Here is a 22,311-nt window from a genome sequence, read left to right on the forward strand (position 1 = left end):
CCCTTAAAAAAAATTAATGAACCAACGACCAGGGAGCCTGCACAGGACTGACCTATAGATCCTCTGCATATATATTACAGTTGTGTAACTTAATCTTCTTACAGTGGGAGCAGGGGATGACTCTGACTCTCTTGCCTGCTTTTGAACCCCATTCCTCTTACTGAATTGCTTCAACCAGTCTTAATAGAAGAGGAGGTGCCTAGTCTCATTGATAGACTAGGACTGGCTGATATCAAAGGGTGGTCCTCCATTTTCTAAATAGAAACAAAGGATTAGTGGATGGTTGGGGTTCAGAGTTGAGGGTGAGGAAGTGGGAGAAGAGGACAAAGAAGATTGGGATGTAAAAACAAAAAAGAAACAAAAATACGATTCAGCAATTTTTAAAAAAGGCATTACAACCACACTGATGGTTTTGTTTTTCTTATCTTTCTTCCTTTTTTGCTTTAATATTGGATTTTTGTTTGTTTTAAATATTGCCTTCCAAGACAGTAAGTAGTTTAAAAATTTAAAACTTTCTGGGCATGATGGCACAGTCCTGACATCACAGCTACTTCGGAGGCTGACACAGGAGGATATGAAATATAAAATCCACTTTAGCTGCCGAGTGAGTTCAAGCCATTCTGGGCAAATTAGGGAGATCCAGTCTCAAAATAAAGGGTAAAGGCCTAGGGTATAGCACTTGCCTGGTATTCAGAACTCAATGACTTATCACTGGAAGGTTTCTTTCCTGGTTCTCTGTTATTGTCTTTCTTTCCCTTTTTTAATGTACATCAGACATAATATAACCCAGCTGACCTCAAACTTGCTATTTAATTGCTGCTGAACTTGAGGATTGGGAGGGATGGAAACTTGGATTAGTATGTATAACGAAAAAACATAGTTGTTTTCTTTTTTTTTCTTAAAAAAAGCATGGCACTGGTAGGTCTTGAGGTAGACTACCAATTTTCTTAGAAACTGCCATACTGATTTTCAAAGTGGCCATACAAATTTACATATTCACCAACAGTGGAAGAGTGTTCCCCTTTCACCACATCCTTTCCAATATAGGCTTTTGTCAGTGTTTTTGATCTTAGCAATTCTGAAAAATATAAGATGATATCTCAGAGTTGTTTTTATTTGCATTTCCCTGATGACTAAGGATGTTGAACAATACCTTATATCTTTCGACCATTTGAGACTCTTCTGTTGAAAATTCTCTATTTAAATATGTACTCCATTTTAAACTGGATTATTTGATATTTTGATGTTTAGTTTCTTGAGTTCTTTATATATTTTGGAGATCAGTCCTCTGTCAGATGCAGGATTGATGAATATCTTTACCTATCCTGTAGGCTGTTGTTTTGTCTTGTTGACAATGTCCTTTGCCTTACAAAAGCTTTTCAGTTTCAGGATGTCCCATTTATTGATTGTTTCTGTCAGTGTTTGTGGTGTTATAGTTAGGAAATTGTCTCCTGTGCCAGTGCATACATGGCTACCTCCCACTTTCTCTTCTATCCAGTTCAGTGTAACTGGATTTAGGTTGAGATCTGAATTTTGTACATGGATCTATTTGCCATATTCCACATGTTGACATCCAGTCATGCCAGCACCATTTGTTAAATATGCTTTCTTTTTTCCATTGTATGGTTTTGGCTTCTTTGTCAAAAACCAGGTATTCATAGATGTGTGGCCTATGAGCACAAGAGTTCATTAAGACAGCTTTAGACTTTAGTCCTTGGTTTCTACAAGCAAGGGGCTTTAATATTCCTGACTGGGAGCAGGTAAAAGCTGACCTTCAAAAAGCATTAAAAGAATGAGGGCCAGAAGAATTTCTCAAAGCAACATTTTCACTATGGCGCTTAGTCGGAGATGCTCTTCTCAGTGATGATGTAAAAGTAAAAGAGCAATTAGAGAATTTGGCCAAAACCTTTGAGGAGATCCAGGATGTAGAATCTGTGAAGTCTATTAAGAGCTTTGAGGAGGGGGGAATTAAAAGTACTAAAAGGCATATAGAAGAGGAAGACAAAATTTTAGAAAGGGAGATTGCACTGCTAAAAAGGAAGTGAGAAACAGAAGAAAGGAAGGAAGTAAACAGAGATGTCTCCATGAGACTTCTGCAGCAAAATCCATTCCTTGCCGCCTCACATCCTTTTGCTGCTGCTTCTGTCCCTATTGACTTACCGGTGGAAATCTGAGAGAGTCAAGATAGGCTAAATAATCTAAGTAGAGAAAGGCAAATTTGCCCTGTTGTGGAAGCTCTTGATCCACAAGGAGAGAGGATCAGGCAGCATAACTCTCTGGCCTTTAAGGACATTAAGCAACTAAGTGAAACAGCTACAGCCTATGGGACTCATGTTCCCTTCACCGTGGCTTTAATGGACTCCATTGTGGAACTTACCCTTACATCTAGTGACTGGATACACCTTTGCAGGACTTGTCTTTCAGGAGGAGATTATTTGTTATGGAGAGGTGAAATGCAGGAAAATTGCACAAATACCTCACTGCGTAATACCATTGCGGGTTTCCCCTAATGTAACCTTGACATGTTAACTGGTGCAGGACAGTGTGCGGGCTTAGCAGCACAGATTACTTATGACCTTGCTGTTTATGCTCAGATAGCTGCCGTGGCTGTTTAAATGTGGAAAGCTTTATTTACCTAATAAGGAGCAGGGGAACAACTGTCTAAGGTCCTTCAAGGACCCTCAGGACCTTATCCTGAGTTTGTTGACTGCCTGTTACAGCGGGGATGTCACATTTTTGGGGATGTGGACACAGCTATGCCTGTCATAAAACAATTGGCCTATGAAAATGCTAACAAATACTGTCAGGAGGCTAGCCCTCCTCATAGAAATAGGAGTTTAAATGACTATATTCAGTTTTACAGGGACATTGACGGCACTCATATGATGGGACAGGTAATTGTTTCCACATTTAGGGGAAGTCAAGGTGGAGCTAGATCAAGGACTTGTTTTCAGTGAGGGCAATGGGAACATTGCAAAAGGAATTGCCAAAAAAAAAAAAAAAGAAAAAGAAAAAGAAAACCAAAAGGAATTGCCCTGTGGGTAAAGGGACAGTTATTCAGACCAGGCAAAATCTAGGTGTTTGCCCAAAATGTCAAAAGGGGGCCTATTCGGCTAATGAGTGCCACTCTAAAACTGACATTCAAGGAAATCCCATTCCTGTGTCAGGAAATGGGAGGAGGGGCCTGCCACAGGCCCCCAAAACACAAGTGTACGGGGCCATGAGCAGACCGGCTGTTCACATCAGATTCGTTCCTCAAAGAAACACCTCACTGCCCACGACCTTGTCTGGGGCACCCCAGGAAGTGCAGGACTGGACCTCTGTCCCTTTGCCTGGGCAGTTATTAACCCCATAAATGGGTGTGCAGCCTTGGGGACTGGAGCATATGGACCTATTCCAGAGGGTTCAGTAGGTATAGTCTTGGGTAGGAGTAGTTCAGCACTTAAAGGAATTAAAATTTTACCAGGAATTATAGACTGTAATTATAAAATTAAAATTATGATTAAAGCTGAGGTGGGAGTCCTTGTCATCTCTCAAGGATCAAGAATAGCTCAAGTAGTGCTTTTACCCATGTTTCACTCTACTAATCTAGTCCTATGGTAATAACGGGGGAATAAGAGGTTTGGCTCCACTGGACTCCCTGGAACTTTTTGGGTTTCTAGTTTAGAGAACCACCCTACACTTACATTAACAGTTAGTGGGAAAAAGTTCCAAGATCATCCAGATACAGGGGCTGATTCTTTTGCTAAAATACATTGGCCTACAGCCTGACCCCTACAACTGGCCTCTATGGCATTATGGGGGGTGGGGTGGGTAAGAATGGCCAGTTCTCCAGAGTGCAGTGCCCAGTATTTAGATTGGAAGGATGAGGAAGGTCATAAGGGCGTTTTTAGACCATTTTCCCTGGAACACCTTCTTCTCAGTTTGTGGGAAAGAGATATTTTGCAAGCTATGGGAGCAGTTTTTACCATTAAACCTGTGCAGTGTATGTTAACAGACCAGGACTTTGTCCATTGGTGGGGGTTGGGCAAGATACGCAGGGAGATCCACAAATTTTAGCAGACATGAAAATAATAGAACAGTCACCTGGACAGCATGCAGGATTGGGAAATTTTTCTTAGGGGCCATTGTAGAGCAGCCAGAAAGCATTCTAATAAATGGAAAATTGAAAAACCTGTATGGATAGAGCAATGGCCCATAAGTAAGGAAAAATTACAGGCTGCTTATACCCTCGTCCAGGAACAGCTAGAGGCAGGACACATAGTGCCACCCACTTCTCCCTGGAATACCTTATAATCTCGAGAGCCAATTTGTAAATTGTGCACTCCAGGTCCATGAATAGCAGCATTAAGCGTTTTCACTGTATCTGTTAAGTTGTAACCTAGCAGTGGTCTTGAACCAAAACCAATTGCAAAATTAACTGCAATATTTATTTTGAGTGACCAAGGCATTTGCAACCTGCCCTGATAAGGTATCCATTATGCTAGCAGAAGCAACTGACTGACTAATGGCAACTCCAGCAGCAGTAGCCACTGAGGCAGCTACAGAGATGGCTGCCATTATGGTTGCTGTAAAGCTAAAATCTCTTCTTGCTTGATGCAGGATGAGTTGATCATCATGGGATGTGTTGACAGGTAGACGAACAATCCTCAGTACTCAGACCACCACAGCCAGCGCCTCGGAACCCCAGCAGCAACTCCTCAGTTGACAAACATGCTTAGAACATTTTAAAACTCTAGAAATATTAGCAGGATGATAAAGTACAATTTTTTTTTGCTGAATGGGAATTAAGAGTCCAGGGGGAGGTGGTAATGCACTCATCCCAAAATATGGAAAGACTCCAATCATAACTCAAGGGCTCAGATTAGCAGCGACTGCTGGAGCTGAGCGAATTCTGCTAACAGAATTATCTACAACTGAGGAATTTTCCAAATTCCTGTGATAATATTTTGGGTGGTATCCAAAGGCACAAGCAGGTGTACCTGTGCTAAAACTATTAGATAAGAAATAGGGTCACACAGGGCTATCCAATCCCACTGGCATCAGAAACAGAGGATTCTTTACCAGTGTCCATTTGATATCTTGGCTCTGTCCTGTCTTCAGGCTCCTAGACAGGAAGATCCACAGCACGCACCAGGTGCTCAGGTACCCATACTGGACTGTCAGCATCCTGTGGGAAAACACAAACAGCCCCTCTCCCCCACACCAGTGTGGGAATCTGGACCACACCAAGTGCCATCTGCTAGATTCTTCCATTTGACATGAGGTATCCCAGAAGAAACTGGCTGTCAATGCTGGTTGTCAGCGGCATGAGATTGAGCATCAACAGTCAAAAAATTTAAAACGAATAAAATAAAAGAAAAATTGTTTATGGGGTTAGAACCATATTCCCTCTTCTTGTTTTATGCAAATAGTCTTTGAGCATACCATCTGTGTCATTATGGCTACTGGGATTAAAACTACGTGTTACCATAACCTGGTTTGTAAGGCTGATTAGTGGGACTTTTTTACTCTCAGATCTTCAGGCAGCCTTTATTTATTAAAACCAATTGAAATGCAAGTACATTTCCCCCTTTCGTCTAAAATCAAAAGGCTATAAATAATATAAGAAAACTATACACAATAAGTACAATGACTATATACAATATGTACATCAACAATATCTAGTCCATTTGCATTTGACAAGTTCAGAGAAAATATTTCATATCTATTCTATCTTGATGAGTCCAAAGTCTTACACCTAATTTACCTTCTATCATAGCTTGTTTTTTGTGTCTGGTAAACTATAACTATACTTATCGAATTTTCAACTCCCTCAGAGACCCGAGAAGGAAATAATATTAACTGAGTAAGCGGGAAGTGTAAACTGTGAATAATGACAGAAACAGCTGACTACCTGGAAAGTCACCCAAAGTTCCTTTGCAACATTAGGGTATCCATCTTTGGCCTACAGGCCTAGCATATTTGACAGACTTTTCTGTGAAGCAGGATATTTTGTGTCCCGCTTATCTAATTAAGACAGCATAATGTCAGTTGAGGCAGGGGCATTTTCTTGACCAGTGGCTTACTTTTGCCACAAAGAAAGTTAACTCCATGTGGAGTTTCTTCAATTCCCATCTTCTCTGAAGTAGATTGGTGTTTCCAGGAGCAGAAGTGTCTCATTGTCATAAAAAAAAGAAGAGGAACCTAGGTTATTAAAAAAATCTTAAATGCCATATTCTGTAAAAAATTTTAAAAAGTTAAAAAATGACCTATCTATCTAAATTATATCTTTGTTTGACCTTGAAAGCATACCTAATGTGACTACAAGTTTGATTATACTAGGTAATTAACTCCTAACCTATATTTCTTTATTATCCTAAACAATTGATAATAATAATTTTCAAAGGCTAGAGATTTATATTACATTGTTAAATGAGCTGTAAAAATACAATACCTTGAACAAGATTAGAAATGTATGTATAATATTTTTAACAAAATAAACCTCAAGTTTGCATGCAGTATACAAAAGTAAAATCAATGTAAAATATTTAAAACTAATAGTTACATTTAAAAAGAGATTCAAGCCAGGTGGTTGTGGCACACGCCTTTAATCCCAGCACTTGGGAGGCAGAGGCAGGTGGATCTCTGTGAGTTCAAGGCCAGCCTGGTCTACAAGAGCTAGTTCCAGGACAGGCACCAAAAACTTCAGAGAAACCCTGTCTCGAAAATCAAAAAAAAAAAAAAAGTAGATTCAATAATCTACCTTTTTATCTTATTATATCTATATCTCCCTTTTTCTTTCTTTTTTCCCTTTCTTTTTCCTTCCTCCCTCCCTTCCTTCCTTCCTTCCTTCCTTCCTTCCTTCCTTCCTTATTTTTTTCAAGACAGGGTTTCTCAGTAGGTATGGAGCCTGTCCTGGAACTTCCTCGGTAGATCAGGCTGACCGTGAACTCAAAGAGATTCGCCTGCCTCTGCCTCCCAAGTGCTGCATCCCCCACTTTTTAAAATAAGAACCTTGAATCTAATTTCCCTTGTTTAGCTTTTGTTCCTGATCATTATCCATAATAACTTGTAACTGACACATTAAACAAAAATAAACATCCATAATCCATTTTTTTGGGGGGGAGGGGAATGTAGGCATAGTTTTTTTTAGGCTACTTTCTGCTGATTGAGGACCCAAAGAAAATTTAGGGTTATAGTCAAGTCTATGAGGCTGGGTCATCTTATCTGGCAGTCTTTTTTTAATTAATTAATTTATTTATTCATTAAAGATTTCTGTCTCCTCCCTGCCACCGCCTCCCATTTCCCTCCCCCTCCCCCAATCAACTCCCCCTCTCTCATCAGCTCGAAGAGCAGTCAGGGTTCCCTGCCCTGTGGGGAGTCCAAGGACCTCCCACCTCCTTCCAGGTCTAGTAAGGTGAACATCCAAACAGCCTAGGCTCCCACAAAGCCAGTACGTGCAGTAGGATCAAAACACAGTGCCATTTTTCGTGACTTCTCAGCAGTCCTCATTGTCCGCTATGTTCAGTGAGTCCGGTTTTATCCCATGCTTTTTCAGACCCAGGCCAGCTGGCCTTGGTGAGTTCCCGATAGAACATCCCCATTGTCTCAGTGTGTGGGTGCACCCCTCGCGGTCCTGAGTTCCTTGCTGGTACTCTCTCTCCTTCTGCTCCTGATTTGGACCTTAGGGTTTCAGTCCGGTGCTCCAATGTGGGTCTCTCTCTCTGTCTCCTTTCATCGCCTGATGAAGGTTAATATCCAGGAGGATGACTATATGTTTTTCTTTGGGTTCACCTTCTTATTTAGCTTCTCTAGGATCATGAATTATAGGCTCAATGTACTTTATTTATGGCTAGAAACCAATTATGAGTGAGTACATCCCATTATCTGGCAGTCTCGAAGCTGTTCTGGATGTAGAACTCAGAGGAAACTGCAACAGATGTGCTCTGAAACATTGGAATGTCTGGGGTCATCTGTTCCCATTGGAGATTTTTCAGGAGGTCTTCCTTGATCAAACCGTATTTTTCTTTTTTCTTTCTGCTTTATTATTACTTAATAAATACCAATCCAAATTCCCACTCCCTCCCCTTCTCCTAGTCCCCTCCCTCTCCTTCCACAGACCCTCTCCCCACCCCTCCAACCCTAAGGTTGCCATGCACCCCACCCTGCGGAAAGTCCAAGGTCCTCCCTACTACATCTAGGTTGAGCAAGGTTTACATCCAAAGAGACTAGGACCCCATGAAGCTGGTATATGTAGTAGAGACACATCCCAGTGTCACTATTAGTGGCGCCTCTGTCTGCCCCAGCTGTCAACCCCCTTCAGAGGGGCTTGGTTGTTCCCATGCTTGTTCACTCCCAGTCCAGTTGGAGTTGGTGAGTTCCCATTAGCTCAAGCAAACTGTTTCAGTCTAAATACAGGGTAAGGTCAGTTCAGACACCCTCTCCTTTATTGCTTAGGGTCTCAGCTGGGTTCATCTCTGTGGGTTCTTGGGCGTTTTTCTAGAGCCAGGTTTCTTGCTAACTCCATAATGGCTCACGCCTTTAATCCCAGCACTCGGAAGGCAGAAGCAGGCGGATCTCTGTGAATTTGAGGCCAGCCTGGTCTACAAAGGGAGTTCCAGGGCAGGCTCCAAAGCTACAGAGAAACCCTGTCTCGAAAAACCAAAAAAAAAAAAAACAAACCTTATTTTTCTTAACCAAGAATGAATCCACAGCCTCTTATTTCCCACAGAAAGAAAAGCAAAACCTCTTCTCCAAAGTAACATATCTTTTGACTTAATTTTGAAGTCAAGACATATGTAAATTGGATTAATCCAGCAACAGTTATAATCAAAAGTCCTTTAGCAGCTGTTGCTTCTTTCTCTGCAGTCAAATAATTCAAAGACAACACAATAATATTCAGTATCATATAAAAGCAGATGTGTACTTTCCATCTTTACATGGAAGCTAATCTGTGGCAGATGGAAGCTGGGAGTGCTAGTTTTTCTCCTGAACCAAAGTCGATAGGCTTGGATTCCAGTTCCTCAAGCTGGAATTCTAACTCCAGCTCTGTCTTGGGACTGTGGCTAGAAAGCCTCAGGCAAATGGCTTTTTCATATATATGTGCTCCCAAAAGTTGGGCACCAAGTATAGCACTATTAATAAAAACTCAGGGTCAGAATCCAAAAAGCAAAATAGCCAACCACTGGCTCTAATCTTGACATCAGTCTGAAATGGTGATCCTGCTTCCAGTAATCTCAGAATGAGACTATGTGTCTGAGAGCTATCTTCCACCATTTTATATTCCTCTCTGAGGCTGGGATTTAATGCACACACCACTAGATTTAAAGGTGTGTGTCATTGTGGTTACTGGATTAATGGTGTGTACTATTGTGGTTACTGGGATGAAAGGTATGTGTTATCAACCTGGTCTGTAAGGCTGACCAGTGGGACTGTTTAACTCTCAGATCTTCAGGCTGTCTTTATTTATTAGAATACAATAGAAATTCCACTACAATGGGAGATATTTTCCTTTTCTGATATCTTTTTCAATTTCTCCCTTGAAACACTTAAATTTCTTGTCATTCAGGTCTTTCACTTGTTTGGTTAGAGTTACACCAAAATATTTTATATTATCTGTGTCTATTGTAAAGAGTGATGTTTTCTTTCTCAGCCTGTTCATCATTTGTATATGATTTTTTTTAGTTTATCTTGTAACCTGCCATATTACTGAAGATATTTATCAGCTGTAGGAGTTCCTCGGTAGAGTTTTTGGGTTCATTTATGTATACTATTATATAATCTGCAAATAGCAAAAGTTTGACTTCTTCCTTTCCAATTTGAATCTGATTGATCTCCTTTTGTTGTCTTATTGTTCTAGCAAGAACTTCAAGAACTATGTGGACTATATATGGGGATAGTGGACAGCCTTGTCGTGCTTCTGATTTTAGTGGAATCACTTTGAGATTCTCTCCATTTAATTTGAGGTTGGCTGTCAGCTTGCACTATATTGCTTTTATTATGTTTATATATGTTCCTTGTATCTCTGATCTCCCCAAGACCTTTATCATGAAGTTGTGTTGGATTTTGTCAAAGGGTTTTTCAATATCTAATGAGATGATCATGTGGTATTTTTCTTTCAGTTTGCTTATATGGTATATTACCTTGACAGATTTTTATATCTTGAACTATCCCTGCATCTCTGGGATGAAACCTACTTGATCATGGTGTATGATTTTTTTGATATGTTCTTGGGTTTAGTTTGCCAGTATGTAATTGAGTATTTTTGCATCGATGTTCATGAGGGGGATTGGCCCTGCAATTCTCTTTCTTAGTTTTGTGTTTGTGTGATTTGTGTATCAGGGTAACTGTAGCCCCATAAAAGGAATTCAGCATTGCTTCTTCTGATTCTATTGTTTGGAACAATTTGAGGATTGTTGATATTGGTTATTCTTTGAAATTCTAGTAGAATTATTTTGTACTGAAAACATCTGGTTGTAGCCTTTTTTTGTTGGAAGACTTTTATTGACTGTGGTTATAGGGCTATTCAAGTTGTTTATCTGGTCTTGATTTTGGTGTGTGGTGCCTATCTAGAAAATTGTTCATTCCTTTTATATTTTCCAGTTTTGTAGAGTACAGCTTTTTGAAGTATGACCTGATGGTTTTCTGGATTTTCTCAGTGTCTGCTGTTATGTCTTCCTTTTCATTTCCGATTTTGTCAATTTAGATATTCTCTCTCTGCCTTTTGGATATTTTGAATAAGGATTTGTGTATATTGTTGATCCTTCAAAATAACCAACTCTTTGTTTACATTTTATTGATTCCAGATCCAAGTTGGATTATTTGCTGTCATCGACTCTTCCTGGGTGAGTTTATGTCTTTTATTCCAGAGGTTTCAGGTGTGCTGTTAAGTCATTATTGTGAGAGTTCCCCAAATTCTTCATGTAGGCATGCATTTTACAACTTGTCATGCCTCAGTCAGAGTTATCAAGAGAGGAACTCAAGCCAGTAACCTGGAGGCAGAGAGTGAAGCAGGGACCATGAAGGAATGCTACATACTGACTCTCTCTTCCTCACTTGTTCAGTCTTCTTTCTTATACAACTCAGAACCATTAGCCCAATGTTGGCACCACCCAAAGCTGGGAGCTGTGTCCTCCCACATCAATCATCATTCAAACAATTACCTGACTGGCATTCCTACATGCCAACATGGTGTGGACATTTCCTTAATTGATATTCCCTCTTCCCAAATGACTCTAGCTTGTGTCAGGTTGACATAACACTAACAACACAGGAAGTAATGAATAAAGTGCTTATTTCATTTTTATGGGAGATCCAGGTAACACTGACCAGATTCCTCCCACAATAGTTAAAATTCTACCTGGAGGGATACGACAGCATGATGGTCAGAGACGTGGCTTCATCAAAATGCAGACAAGAATCTGAATCTGGGAAGACCTAATGAAGAAGAAGAAAAAAGGGTTTACAATGTTCCTACAAAGGCTAAGGGATCGTATAAAAAGTACTTGAAAAAAAAAGTTTCTTGTAAGAAGAAACAAAGGAAAATGGAAGCAAAAGGCTAAATGTCAATTGAGATAAAGCAGACTAGTGAAAGTGGACAAGCATCTGGGAAATCAGGATGCAAATGTGCAGAAAGCAAATACTATCGATGCAGGGAAAGAGTTTTCCAATCTTAATATTAGAGCAGAAACTGCATTCCTCATGACTTTTGATGAAGATTAAGAGACAGTGAGTGATGTCTTCTGTCATCAAAAACTGCAATCGCATGGTTAACTGTGGAGCTGTTTGACTCTGTGCTTTCCTTCCTGTCTTTTTTCTTTGGTGGATGGTTCCCTCACATCACAATAATTTTGACAATGTTCCACATGTCTTCTTACAATGTAAGTTTTTCTAACCACAGGGAGGAAAAAAATAGAGATGCGACAATTTCTATAGTTCACTCTAGACATAATGAATTAGGACCAGGACATATCTCCCTTCATGAGCCTTCCAGGGTCAGATGAAAGTATGACAGGTCCAGGAAATATTTTCCATGAGGACAGAGTAAGGTGGTGTGGAGAAGTGTAGTCCCCCAAGATCTGCTCATCTGCCAGCTGTGGTGTCACATCATTTTTAGTCCAGTCCTTCAGTGCCTGGGGAAGCTGGATATCTGTGAATTCCAGACTAACCATGCCTGCATAGTGAATTCTAGAACAGTCATGGCTCCCTATAGAGACCTTTTATCAAAAAAAAAAACCCCACAATAACAGCAGCAGCAACAAAAACCTAAAGCAAAGGAAAACAAAAGAAAAGAATCAAGTAGAAGGAGAAATTGAGTTCAGCCTATCCAAATAATGGACACTCAGGTCTAGAGAATGGATCATATAACCTAAGTCATGTTGTAAGGGCAACGTTACCTAAGTGTAAACCAAGACAAATGAACTAGATGAAACAAATTATAGGCTAAAACATCCCATGAACAGAGATACAAAATGTACAAAAATGTAATTCATGGGCCATCTAAAGACTGTCCTGAAGAGCAAATATTCTTTTTTTTTGTTAAGAGCAAGTACTCTATGATATCATATTCATGAGACTTTGTTAAGTATTCTATGATGTTTCTGTGAAAAAATTTACTGAAAGTGAATACTTCAGACTATACCATGTTACACAAGAGAATGTATTATCAAATGTAAATAACACCTCATGAAAGGGTAGAACTTTCCAGTCTTGTAAATCCCATTAAAAGCTAAATGGTGTTGATGATAGCAACAAGGAGAAAATGAAAGAAATACACAATGGAGATGGTTTTTGACGCAGAGTTAGCATTTGTCAGTGTACCACCACCATTTGTCATAGACATTCATAGGGACTTATCAGCAGAGACCTCTAGAGTAAGACTTATTTCATGTATCAAAACACTAAAGTTAGCATATTGGATGATGAGAAAGCAGAGACATGCATTAAATTCTGAAGAAGGTAACAGAATCTCCTCTCTTCACATATTCTCAGCTTTGTACTTGAAGCCCTAGCTAATCCATAAGCAAAAGTAAAGTAAAAGAGCGTTTCATTAAAGCTAAAATGAGAGAGAGAGAGAGAGAGAGAGAGAGAGAGAGAGAGACTACTATCATTGTTTGAAGATAAAATGGTTGTCTATGTAGAAATTCTTTATCATTGTATGATAAACCATCCTAGCAAAGAGAATAAGAGAATTCTGGGATGATTGGATATGCTAGCCAATTCCTTTTGCAGATATGAGAAAGAAACAGTGGGAAATGAAGTGAAAAGCACATCTATTTAATGCATCATTCTACACCCTCACTCCTGTGATGTTACATTGCTGTTGTAAAGGCGTCTTTGATGGGAATATTTACAGTGGTCAGGAAATATCACAAATCAGGACTTTGTATTAGAAAACGCCTTCAAAGTCCTGCCCACATTAATTTGCCATGTTATCCTTTCCCACCAGTTTGGTAAATTTGACTTCATATTTCAAGAGGAACTCCATGAAGAACATGTGTTGAAGACTGAAAGGTTGGAGGGTCATGGAAAGAGTTTTGGGCAACATAGGAAGAGTAACTTTGAATTCTGGTCTCTGACTTTACTCATCATTTTTGTTATTGAAGTATCTTTTTTGTTTCTAGTCCAACAGACAGAGCCTCCTGCCATGGAGAATGTAGCAGTGTATAAAAATGGAAAATGACACATGAGAGGGAGGGGAATAGAAATGTACAGAAATGAGATTCAAGCCAAACACATGGAACAGCATATTCCCTCATTATATTTATTCAGAAAAAAGTCAGTTCAGTCAGCAAATACCTCCAGTATATGGTGGAATATACATTTATTTGCTGAGGAAGGGTCTCATCAAAACACTCAGCTTCTTCTGCACTCAAAACACATTTGCTCCCTGGATAATCTCTCACAACAGTTCCTCAAAGTAAGAAATGGATTTTTTCCCCAGAAAACTTGGATTATTAGATTTATCTCCCAGACTCTGGAACCTTGAAATATATACTTCTTTTTCTTCTGGTTACTTCCCAGTTGCACACTGGCTCTCTCTCTGGATGCACCAAGCCTCAAAGACCAGAATCCCAAGGACTATGAAGATCATGACAGCAAACCCCATCCTGATGAGATTCTGCACTGTGTGGTACTGTTTCTCTGAGGCTGTGGTTGTGGATAAAGAAGTTACAGAGGTTAGTGATGGTCAAAATTCCTTCAAGATAACTAAAGGTCCCCAAGATAACTAAATGTTTCCAGATAACTGAATGTACACCCAGGGCCCCTACATTCCCCGAACAAAACTTGGGCCCTATATTTTTAGTGCTTTGAGTTTGAAATCTCTTTATTCAATTGTCTTGAGTTTGGGCATGTTAGGATGGATTGGTAGTTTCAGCTAATCCTGAGAATAGAAACATATAATGTGGATGTGCTTAAGAGACCTGAGGGTTTCTTTTGTGTGCCACTTGCTCATTTAATATAAATACCCATCATTTTCATCCTATAAACTGATGAAGTTCTGGAATGAATATTTCACTTGGTATAGCTGGACTCTTTTTCTTATTAGTTTCTTCAATGTCACTGTGAAACACCAGTGAAAACAGGAAATTCAGAGTAGAATACATTGTCAAGATATTACTGACATTGATTCCGAGTCACTGCTCTGAACAGCCAAAGGACCATTCTGAATATGGTGTCTGGTGAATTCAGCAATGACTGTCTGCGCATACATCATCAGTCTGAGATAATTTCCCAAATGTGTGTTTTTGCTTAATGTTCGTTTGATTGCCATACTTAGATATTCCCATTTCTCCTTTGATCTGAATATTACCCTGATCTCTTCTGAGTACCCAGGGACCAGTAGGGGGTGGGTGAGGTGAAACTTCCTTATAATTTCAGAGATGAGATACAGTTTCTGCTAAGGTTGAGAACCTGTCTTTTGTTACTAAATTTACCCAGATGTTCCTTCCCACATCAGACCAAGAAATTTCTCGATTCCCAGCTCATCTAGAAGTACATCTTTCTGATGCATATGCATTGCCATCTGTTTTTTCACATATTATATGAGTAATGGAGGACCAAGATGTAGAGAAGACTCATGAAGAGGGTTTGCAGTCCTGGCTCTCAAAAGGTGTAGTGATGGGGGTGGTGTGTTTGTGTGTGTGAGTGTGTGTGTGAACCATGAAAGAGTACATTGTAGTCACTAGGTCTTAACGTAACAGTGTTCCCATGGCATGGCTGTCTGACGCTAAGCATAGGTCCCAAGACTGACATATCTAATCCTTACTTTTGTCATGTTTCAAATAGCCATTATCAAGACAAACGGGACAGGCTACAGTGTGAAGAGAGGGTGGTGCAGGTCTCCCACCACTTTAGGAGACCCAAAGGTCCATGGTGGAGAGTTCCTGCCGGTCCTATCCCCAAAGCTTCTCTTGTTCAGATAGCACACTGAGGGCAGACAGAAGACATTCTTAGCTGCCAGCTCACAAAATAAGGTGAACCCATCCAGTCTCATTTTCTCTATTTCATTCTGAAGTGAAATGTCACAGATTTCACAAACAATAGAATTTGACTGAGACTGCTGGATTTTGTTTTTGCTTAATGTGATCATAGTTATGTTCAGACTCTCCTGAAGCATTCTGTCTTGTAGGATTGAGCTATGGATTTGGATCTGTTTTGAGAAGAAGGAAAATATAACAGGATTTTTATTTATTACAGCAAGGCTTCCTCCTCCCCTGGAGACACTGTGGGCCATGGATGCTCATCCAGTATGGGTCTATAAATACTGGTAAGTGTTGGGTGATGAGCAGTGGTTGTCACTGAGGCCTGGTTTCTGCTTAGTAGCCTATATCTGTCTGTGACTTCTCCGCGATGCTCTTTCAGACTTCCTGAATCCTTCTCAGTTCCTTTAGCAGGGTCTGTAGTGAGCATTCCTGGAAATATCCATGTTGGACTCTACCATCATGAAAGTTAACCATCTGGTTGCCTCTCTGCATCTTTTGTTATCCAAACCTAGTCAACAATTGCTGTAAATGGAGGATGCCTAGACACCTCCGCTTCAGCTCTTAAGGATCTGGATCATCTCACCTGGAACCATGAGTTTCACAATGGTACTGTCACATAACAGCAGATACATAGATGAGTTGAGGTATCCATTCATTCATAGGAATCCCTGAGATTGGAGGTCACAGAATGCATCAGAGAATACCAGAACTATGCCCTACGAGCTAGGAAGAATGAGGCTGAACGCTCTGCCACGGCCCTGTGCCTCATTCTTGCACATGCCACTTGCACTGTGAGACAGATCCACAGAGAACCAAGTTATAGAGGAGTGTTTTGTCAGGAGAAGTCACTGCCTTGGCCAGCACTGAAAGAAACGTCAAGGTCTGGGCCACACTCTCCATTCTCATCACTTTTTAAACTTTATTTTATGTATCAATCAGTTTCTCCTCCTACCTCTCCTCCTGTTCCTTCCCCAACCTCTCTTCTGTTCTGCTCCTACACCCCCTTCCACTGTTCCTCTATTTCCATTCACATGGGATAAAGACTCCCATGGAAACTGACAAAGCTTGACATATCACATTGAGGCAGGACCAAGCTCCTCCTACCCCAGCCTCAAGGCTGAACAGGGCATCCCGCCACTGGGAATAGTTTCAAAGAGCCAGCTCATGCATCATGGTTAGCAGCAGCAGAAACAGGAAGATTTGTCTAAGTCAACATATCTAAAAGCAGCTGTTTCAAACACATAACCAGCTATTTTGTATTAAAACCCCACATTGCAATGGGGTCTTTACATACCCGTCTGGAGCCTGACTCCACATAGCTGAAAAAGGTGATCTCATGACTTAGTGGCTGGAAGAGGAGGTGAGTGTCTGGGTCTCCTGTTCTACTTATCTTTGTGAACTACAATGAGCCTAACCCATCTCTTTGAATGCCACCTTCTGCAGCACAAACTAAACCCTGGGCTTCTGGTGCCTCTGTTAGGGTCTCTGTTTGCCTCTCAAACTCACAAGCTGAAGTGACAGAGAAATGACTTTTCTGAGCTAAGAGCTGACAGATTACCTGCGGATTGAGCATACTCCCTGTGTTGAGGTGCCTTATACTCACCAACTGTTTGTGTGGGCCTTAGAGGTGGCAGACTGAAGGCTCTAATGGGATCTAGGAAAAAGAACAGGAGGACGGCGAGGTTTAGATGCCAACCCAGGGATCTGCCTATGCTCTTTCTTCTACTTCTCCCTTGTAACCTCCCCAAGATCTTTATGCTGTCTATTCCAAACCCAGATTGCAACGGAAAATAGAATGGACATTATTTGAAGGACTGCTGCTGGCATCCATCTCTGACTGACCCTTTCTGGTGTCCCCTTACTCCCACCCAAGACAAGGGCATTCCTAGGGTTTGGTTTGAAAATCACCCTGAGAGTTCTGGGTCACTTCACCTGAGACAGTGAGCTCCACAGGGGCACTGGCATATGACAACAGGTAAAGAGAAGAGTCTTCAGAAGCATAGCACCTGTAGGTGCCCGAGAAGTCAGAGGTCACAGCGCTCATGGAGAATTCTGCCTGGAAATCCCAAATTTGGAACTTTGCTTTTAGTTGCTGGTATTGGTGGGCTGCTCCCTCTTTGGACAGAATGAAAGTGTCTACTTTGTATGATGATTGGCACAACAGGGTCACATTGTCTCCTGAGTGTACTGTGGAGTTAGGCTTCGCTGAGAGGGAAGGCTTGACAGGAAACTGCCCTAAAGAGAAGGGAGTTGATGAGAGACTGCCTTCAGTGTTCTGAGCTGATACCTCACCTGGGTCTGCCATGAACATCTTGGACTCTCTTCTTTGTCTGAACCCCTCTCCTACTCCCTTGTCTCTGCATCTGTTCCTGAATAAGATTCCTGTCCTTCACCCCAGCCCTCACATCCTTAACTCCCCCATGAGAATTTATGTAGAATTTAGGTACCCGAGGAAATCTGTTTAGTTCCTTACCTGTGATCAGGATGTCCAGAGGGTCACTGGAGGCTGACCACTCAGAGGAGAGGTTGTGTTTACCATAGCATCTGTACCGGCCTCTGGTAGAGTTACTCACAAGGCCCAATGTGAAGTTGGCCAAGGAGAGACCAGCCTGGGTCCACTGGCCATCATATTGGACGAAGTCAGCTCCCCTCAATTTGTACAGGGCAAATCTGTCATATTTGATGTCAGAGCAACACTGCAGGGTGAGGCTCTTTCCAGGATCCAGGATGTGGCCTTGGTGAGTCAGTAGGGAGGGCTTCTTAGACAGACCTAGAGGGAAGGTGACAGGCTAGTAATTGGGGAGCTGGTTTTTACCAAGCACTTATCCTCTCCCACCCTGCCCTGCACACATCACTGCTTCTACCCAGGTGTGAGGCTCTGGCACAGGAACCAGGCTCTTCCTATTTCACTTTGGACACTTCCAGGGCTAAGGTCTTAGGTATCAAATAAAAATGATTGGTCAAGATGGGGACGACTCACCAGAGATGTGTATTTCCAGGGAATCGCTGGGAACTGACCATAACTGTAGAGTATCCTTGTAGAAACCATAACATCTGAATGTCCCTCTGTGGTCTGGTGTTACATGATCTATAGAGAACAAAGCTTGGTATTGCCTAACACTGTGTATATATTGTGAGTCCAAGGAACTGAGGAACTTCTGATTTTCTTTGGTGAGAATGAACTTGTCATATCTCTCCCTTGAGACACACTGGAGAGTCATGTTCCCTCCTGAGGACACCACAGGGCTGGGCAGGGCTGTCAGGTGGGGTTTACTGTTGTGGATTCCTAGGACAGAAGGAGGCAGACTGTTACACGGACTCACACAGTCACAATGTTCTGTAAGCCTAGGCTGAGGGAGGGGAATACTCCTGAGAGCAGAGCCTGGGGCTGAGACCCTGCCTGTCCCCTCACCTGTTACCACCAATTCCAGGGTATCACTGCGCTCTGTCCAGCCTTCCAAACTGTAAGAATAACAGTGATACTGTCCTGCAAGTTGATATGTGACATTAGAAATGGAGAACTTGGCCTTGTTCTCAGGTTTCTGAGGTATTTGTATGCCCCAGGGTTTTTGGCTTCCATCTTTATGCAGAACATAGATTTCTGCATCCAGTGTCCCCTGACACCAGATGTCCATGGGACTTCCTGAGGTGATCACAGATCCTGGCTCAGCCTTGATGGTGGGTTTGTGGAGGGTCCCTGTAAGAAAGTAGGAAAGAAGGAGGTGGTTCTGTCTGAGAGTGACACAGAGAAAGGCATACTTGCAGATGACACTTTTTTCTTTTAAATTTATTCTTCTGTCATACAGTACACACTAACAGCAGCATCCCCACCTCTCCTGTCTCCTAGATCCTCTGCTCTCCTGTTTTGCTTCAGAAAAGAGGAGACTTCCCAGTGATATTAACAAAATAAGGAATAACAGCAATATGACTAGTCACACACTGCACATTAAGGTGGACAATGCAGCCCAGTAGGAGCAAAAAGATCTCATGTGTAAGCAAAAGAGTCAGAGACTTCCCCAGGTCAATTGTTTTGAGTTTAACAAATACCCTAAACTAGTCAGGCAGTGGTGGTGCACACCTTTAACTCCTGGTCTTGGGAGGCAGTTGCAGGTAGATCTCTGTGAGTTCAAGGCCAGCCTAGTCTACTGAGTGATGTCCAAGACCTTAGACAGGGCTACCCAGTGGCTCTCTAGAAAACAAAACAAAACAAAAGAGAACCCAAGGCAAACAGCTATAGCATGTGTGCAGAGGGTCTAGAGCAGAGTCATGCACACTGTTTGGTTGCTGTTTCAATGTCTGTGAGCCCTCATAACCCCTGCTTAGTTGATTGTGTGGGCCATGTTCTTCTGGTGTCATGAGTGCGCTGGCTCCTACAACCCTTCCTTCCTCTCTTCTGTGGGCTTCTCTGACCTCTTGTAAACAGTACAGGGACTGATCCAGAGTAACAGCAGGCACCATGAGGATTCTTCTCTGTCCTGGACCTCCTGGACTTTGCTGCCACAGTCTGTTTTGTCTGTCATGGATTCTGTATCTTGTGTCCTGCTGCCTTCCATGCTCTGTGTCAATGGGCTCAGGATCCCTGACTCCTCAATTCACCACACACCAACACATCTCTGAGAACCTATGTGATTTCAACATCATCCTAGGGGAGAACCTGGGATTCCTCACCTGAAAACAGGAGCTCCAGGGGCTCACTAGGTTCTGACCACAGCAATGGGCTGTTCTTGTTAAAGTTGTAGCATCTGAATGTCCACCTTTGGCTGGAGGTCACAGGACCCACAGAGAACATTGCCTGGTACTGCTGAGTAGAGTAGTTATACTTTGAATCCAGCATCCAGGAGAACTTCTGTGGTCCTTCCTTAGTCAGAACAAACCTGTCATATTGCTTCCCTGAGATACACTGGAAGGTGAGTAGGCTTCCTTCACTCACCACAGGGCTGGGCTGGACTGACAGACTGGGTTTCCCGTAGATTCCTAGGAGAGAAGGAGGAATCAGTTAAATGTCTTTCGGACTTCATTATCCTGTAGGACTGTGAGTGGGGGCTCATCCCTGTGCACACAACCACTTCTTGACAGTCAATCCTGAGTCTGGAGGCACCGAGTTTCCTCTCACCTGTCACCACCAGCTCCAAGGAATCACTGTATTCTGACCATCCATGATGGGTCCAGTATTGACAGCTGTATCTCCCTGCCTCTTCGGGGCCTATTTTTGAGATTGAGAATTCTGTCTTGCCCCTAGGATTCTGTGGAATCCCTGTGGTCCTTAAATATTTGTATCCATCTTTATACAGGCGGTACTCTTTGACTTCTGTTGTACCCTCACACAAGAAGGTTACTTTAGTCTGCTTGTAGACCACGGAGTCTGGCTGTATTGTGAGAATAGGCTTAGGGAAGGCCCCTGCAAGGAAATGAACAAGTAACATCCAGAACATCCACCCTCAGATTTCAGCCTCCATCCCTAACCCTCAGCCATCACCAGGACCAGGACACGTGTGTTGTTTTTCATCCTCACTGTCAAGGCATGGTTCCAGGAATGATGAAAAGCGAATACCACAACATCTGCAGACACTCACTCACCTGCCAGCACTGGGACCCGGAGACCCAGAGTAAGTCCTGGAAAAGAGTTCCCTGTGAGAAGTTTGTCCCTGAAACTTGGGCAGCTCCTTCCCACTGAAGAACCTCCCGGGACCCTGGGGTGTCCTGATGGGCCAGTGCTGGGCTGTGGGTCAGCATCAATCCCAGACCACAATATCCCCTCCCCGTCTCCACATCTCACCTATACAGAGCAGGGCTTTGAAGGTGAAGGTCATGGCATCTCCTCCTGGAAGCTGCAAGTTTGTTTATGGGCAGAGCTTGGAGGAACAGGAGACAGAGGGTGTGGATTCTGAAGGCAAGCACTTCTCCTGATATGGTTGTGTTTCAGCAGTCACACAAGAAGGGGAACTGTCCTCCTTAGGCAGCAGGCTCTGACTTCCCCAAGGCTATGACTGCGTCAGGCTATAGACTCTTCGGTCAATATTAGATGGGTAACATTTCCATAACCTCATCAGAGTCTGTCTCATTTGTCCTCAATCTTTTTCAGGTCCAGGTGATAGCAGCCATGCATGATTATTACAAATAAGAAACAGAAATTTTCATGTGAGTTTTCTTTATTCCTTTTTCACATTTTGTGTGAATTACTTCTTCATATTAAAAATATTTGAAGACTTGTATGAAGAGTCTCACTCCGTACATTTGCATGACATAATATTTATAATCTCTGAGGCAGTGACCTCCACAGGAGCAGGTAAAAAGGAGTGACGGCAAAGGGAACAGGCCTGAGCCAGTGACCTCTGCCAGAGCAGGCCCTTGAACGTGACCTCCATAGCATCAGGTATTAGGGAGAGACCCCCAAGGAAGGAGGCCTGAGCCAGAGTCCTCTGTGGGATTGGGTACAAGCCAGAGACCTGTGACCTCTGCCAAAGCAGGCCCAACCCACAGACATCTGTGGGAACAGACCTGAACCAGTGACCTGTGCTGGAAAAAGCCTGGTCCAATAACCTCTGCTGGAGCAGGCCAAGCCAGTAACCCCAGTGAGAGAAGCCCCAAGCAAGTAACATCCTTGGGAGCAGGCCTGATCGACCCCCAGCATTGCAGAGCTACTCCCGGGAGCACCATGTGAACTCTGGGAACGCTCAATGACCTCTGGTGTGACAAACCATGACCCTGATTGTACCATGAGGAGCCAATCTGAGCCTTTGATCTACTGGTCCCCGGAAGACTGATCACCAGAGGCATAGCCCCAACTACATCAGTCAGAGGAAAAGATGAATCGACAAGGTAAGAACAGATTCAACACTACAAA

The 22,311-nt window shown here is 42.3% G+C and overlaps 1 protein-coding gene across 1 annotated transcript; it reads right to left on the bottom strand.

Moving 5' to 3' along the window:
• Window positions 1-13,993: 13,993 nt before the first annotated feature.
• On the bottom strand, window positions 13,994-21,277 carry LOC121449804 (leukocyte immunoglobulin-like receptor subfamily B member 3). The gene is made up of 9 exons (XM_041654478.1): window positions 21,244-21,277; window positions 21,045-21,080; window positions 20,581-20,865; window positions 20,136-20,441; window positions 18,880-19,164; window positions 18,448-18,753; window positions 17,941-18,237; window positions 17,400-17,702; window positions 13,994-14,130 (listed from the first exon to the last, which is right to left on the bottom strand). Exons 1-9 carry the CDS (start codon window positions 21,275-21,277, stop codon window positions 13,994-13,996), a joined length of 1,989 nt encoding a protein of 662 aa, XP_041510412.1.
• Window positions 21,278-22,311: the final 1,034 nt, after the last annotated feature.

The sequence above is a fragment of the Microtus oregoni genome, unplaced genomic scaffold, assembly GCF_018167655.1.
Source record: "Microtus oregoni isolate MIOR12 unplaced genomic scaffold, Mior012 000006F_ref0000085, whole genome shotgun sequence".
Taxonomy (NCBI): domain Eukaryota; kingdom Metazoa; phylum Chordata; class Mammalia; order Rodentia; family Cricetidae; genus Microtus; species Microtus oregoni.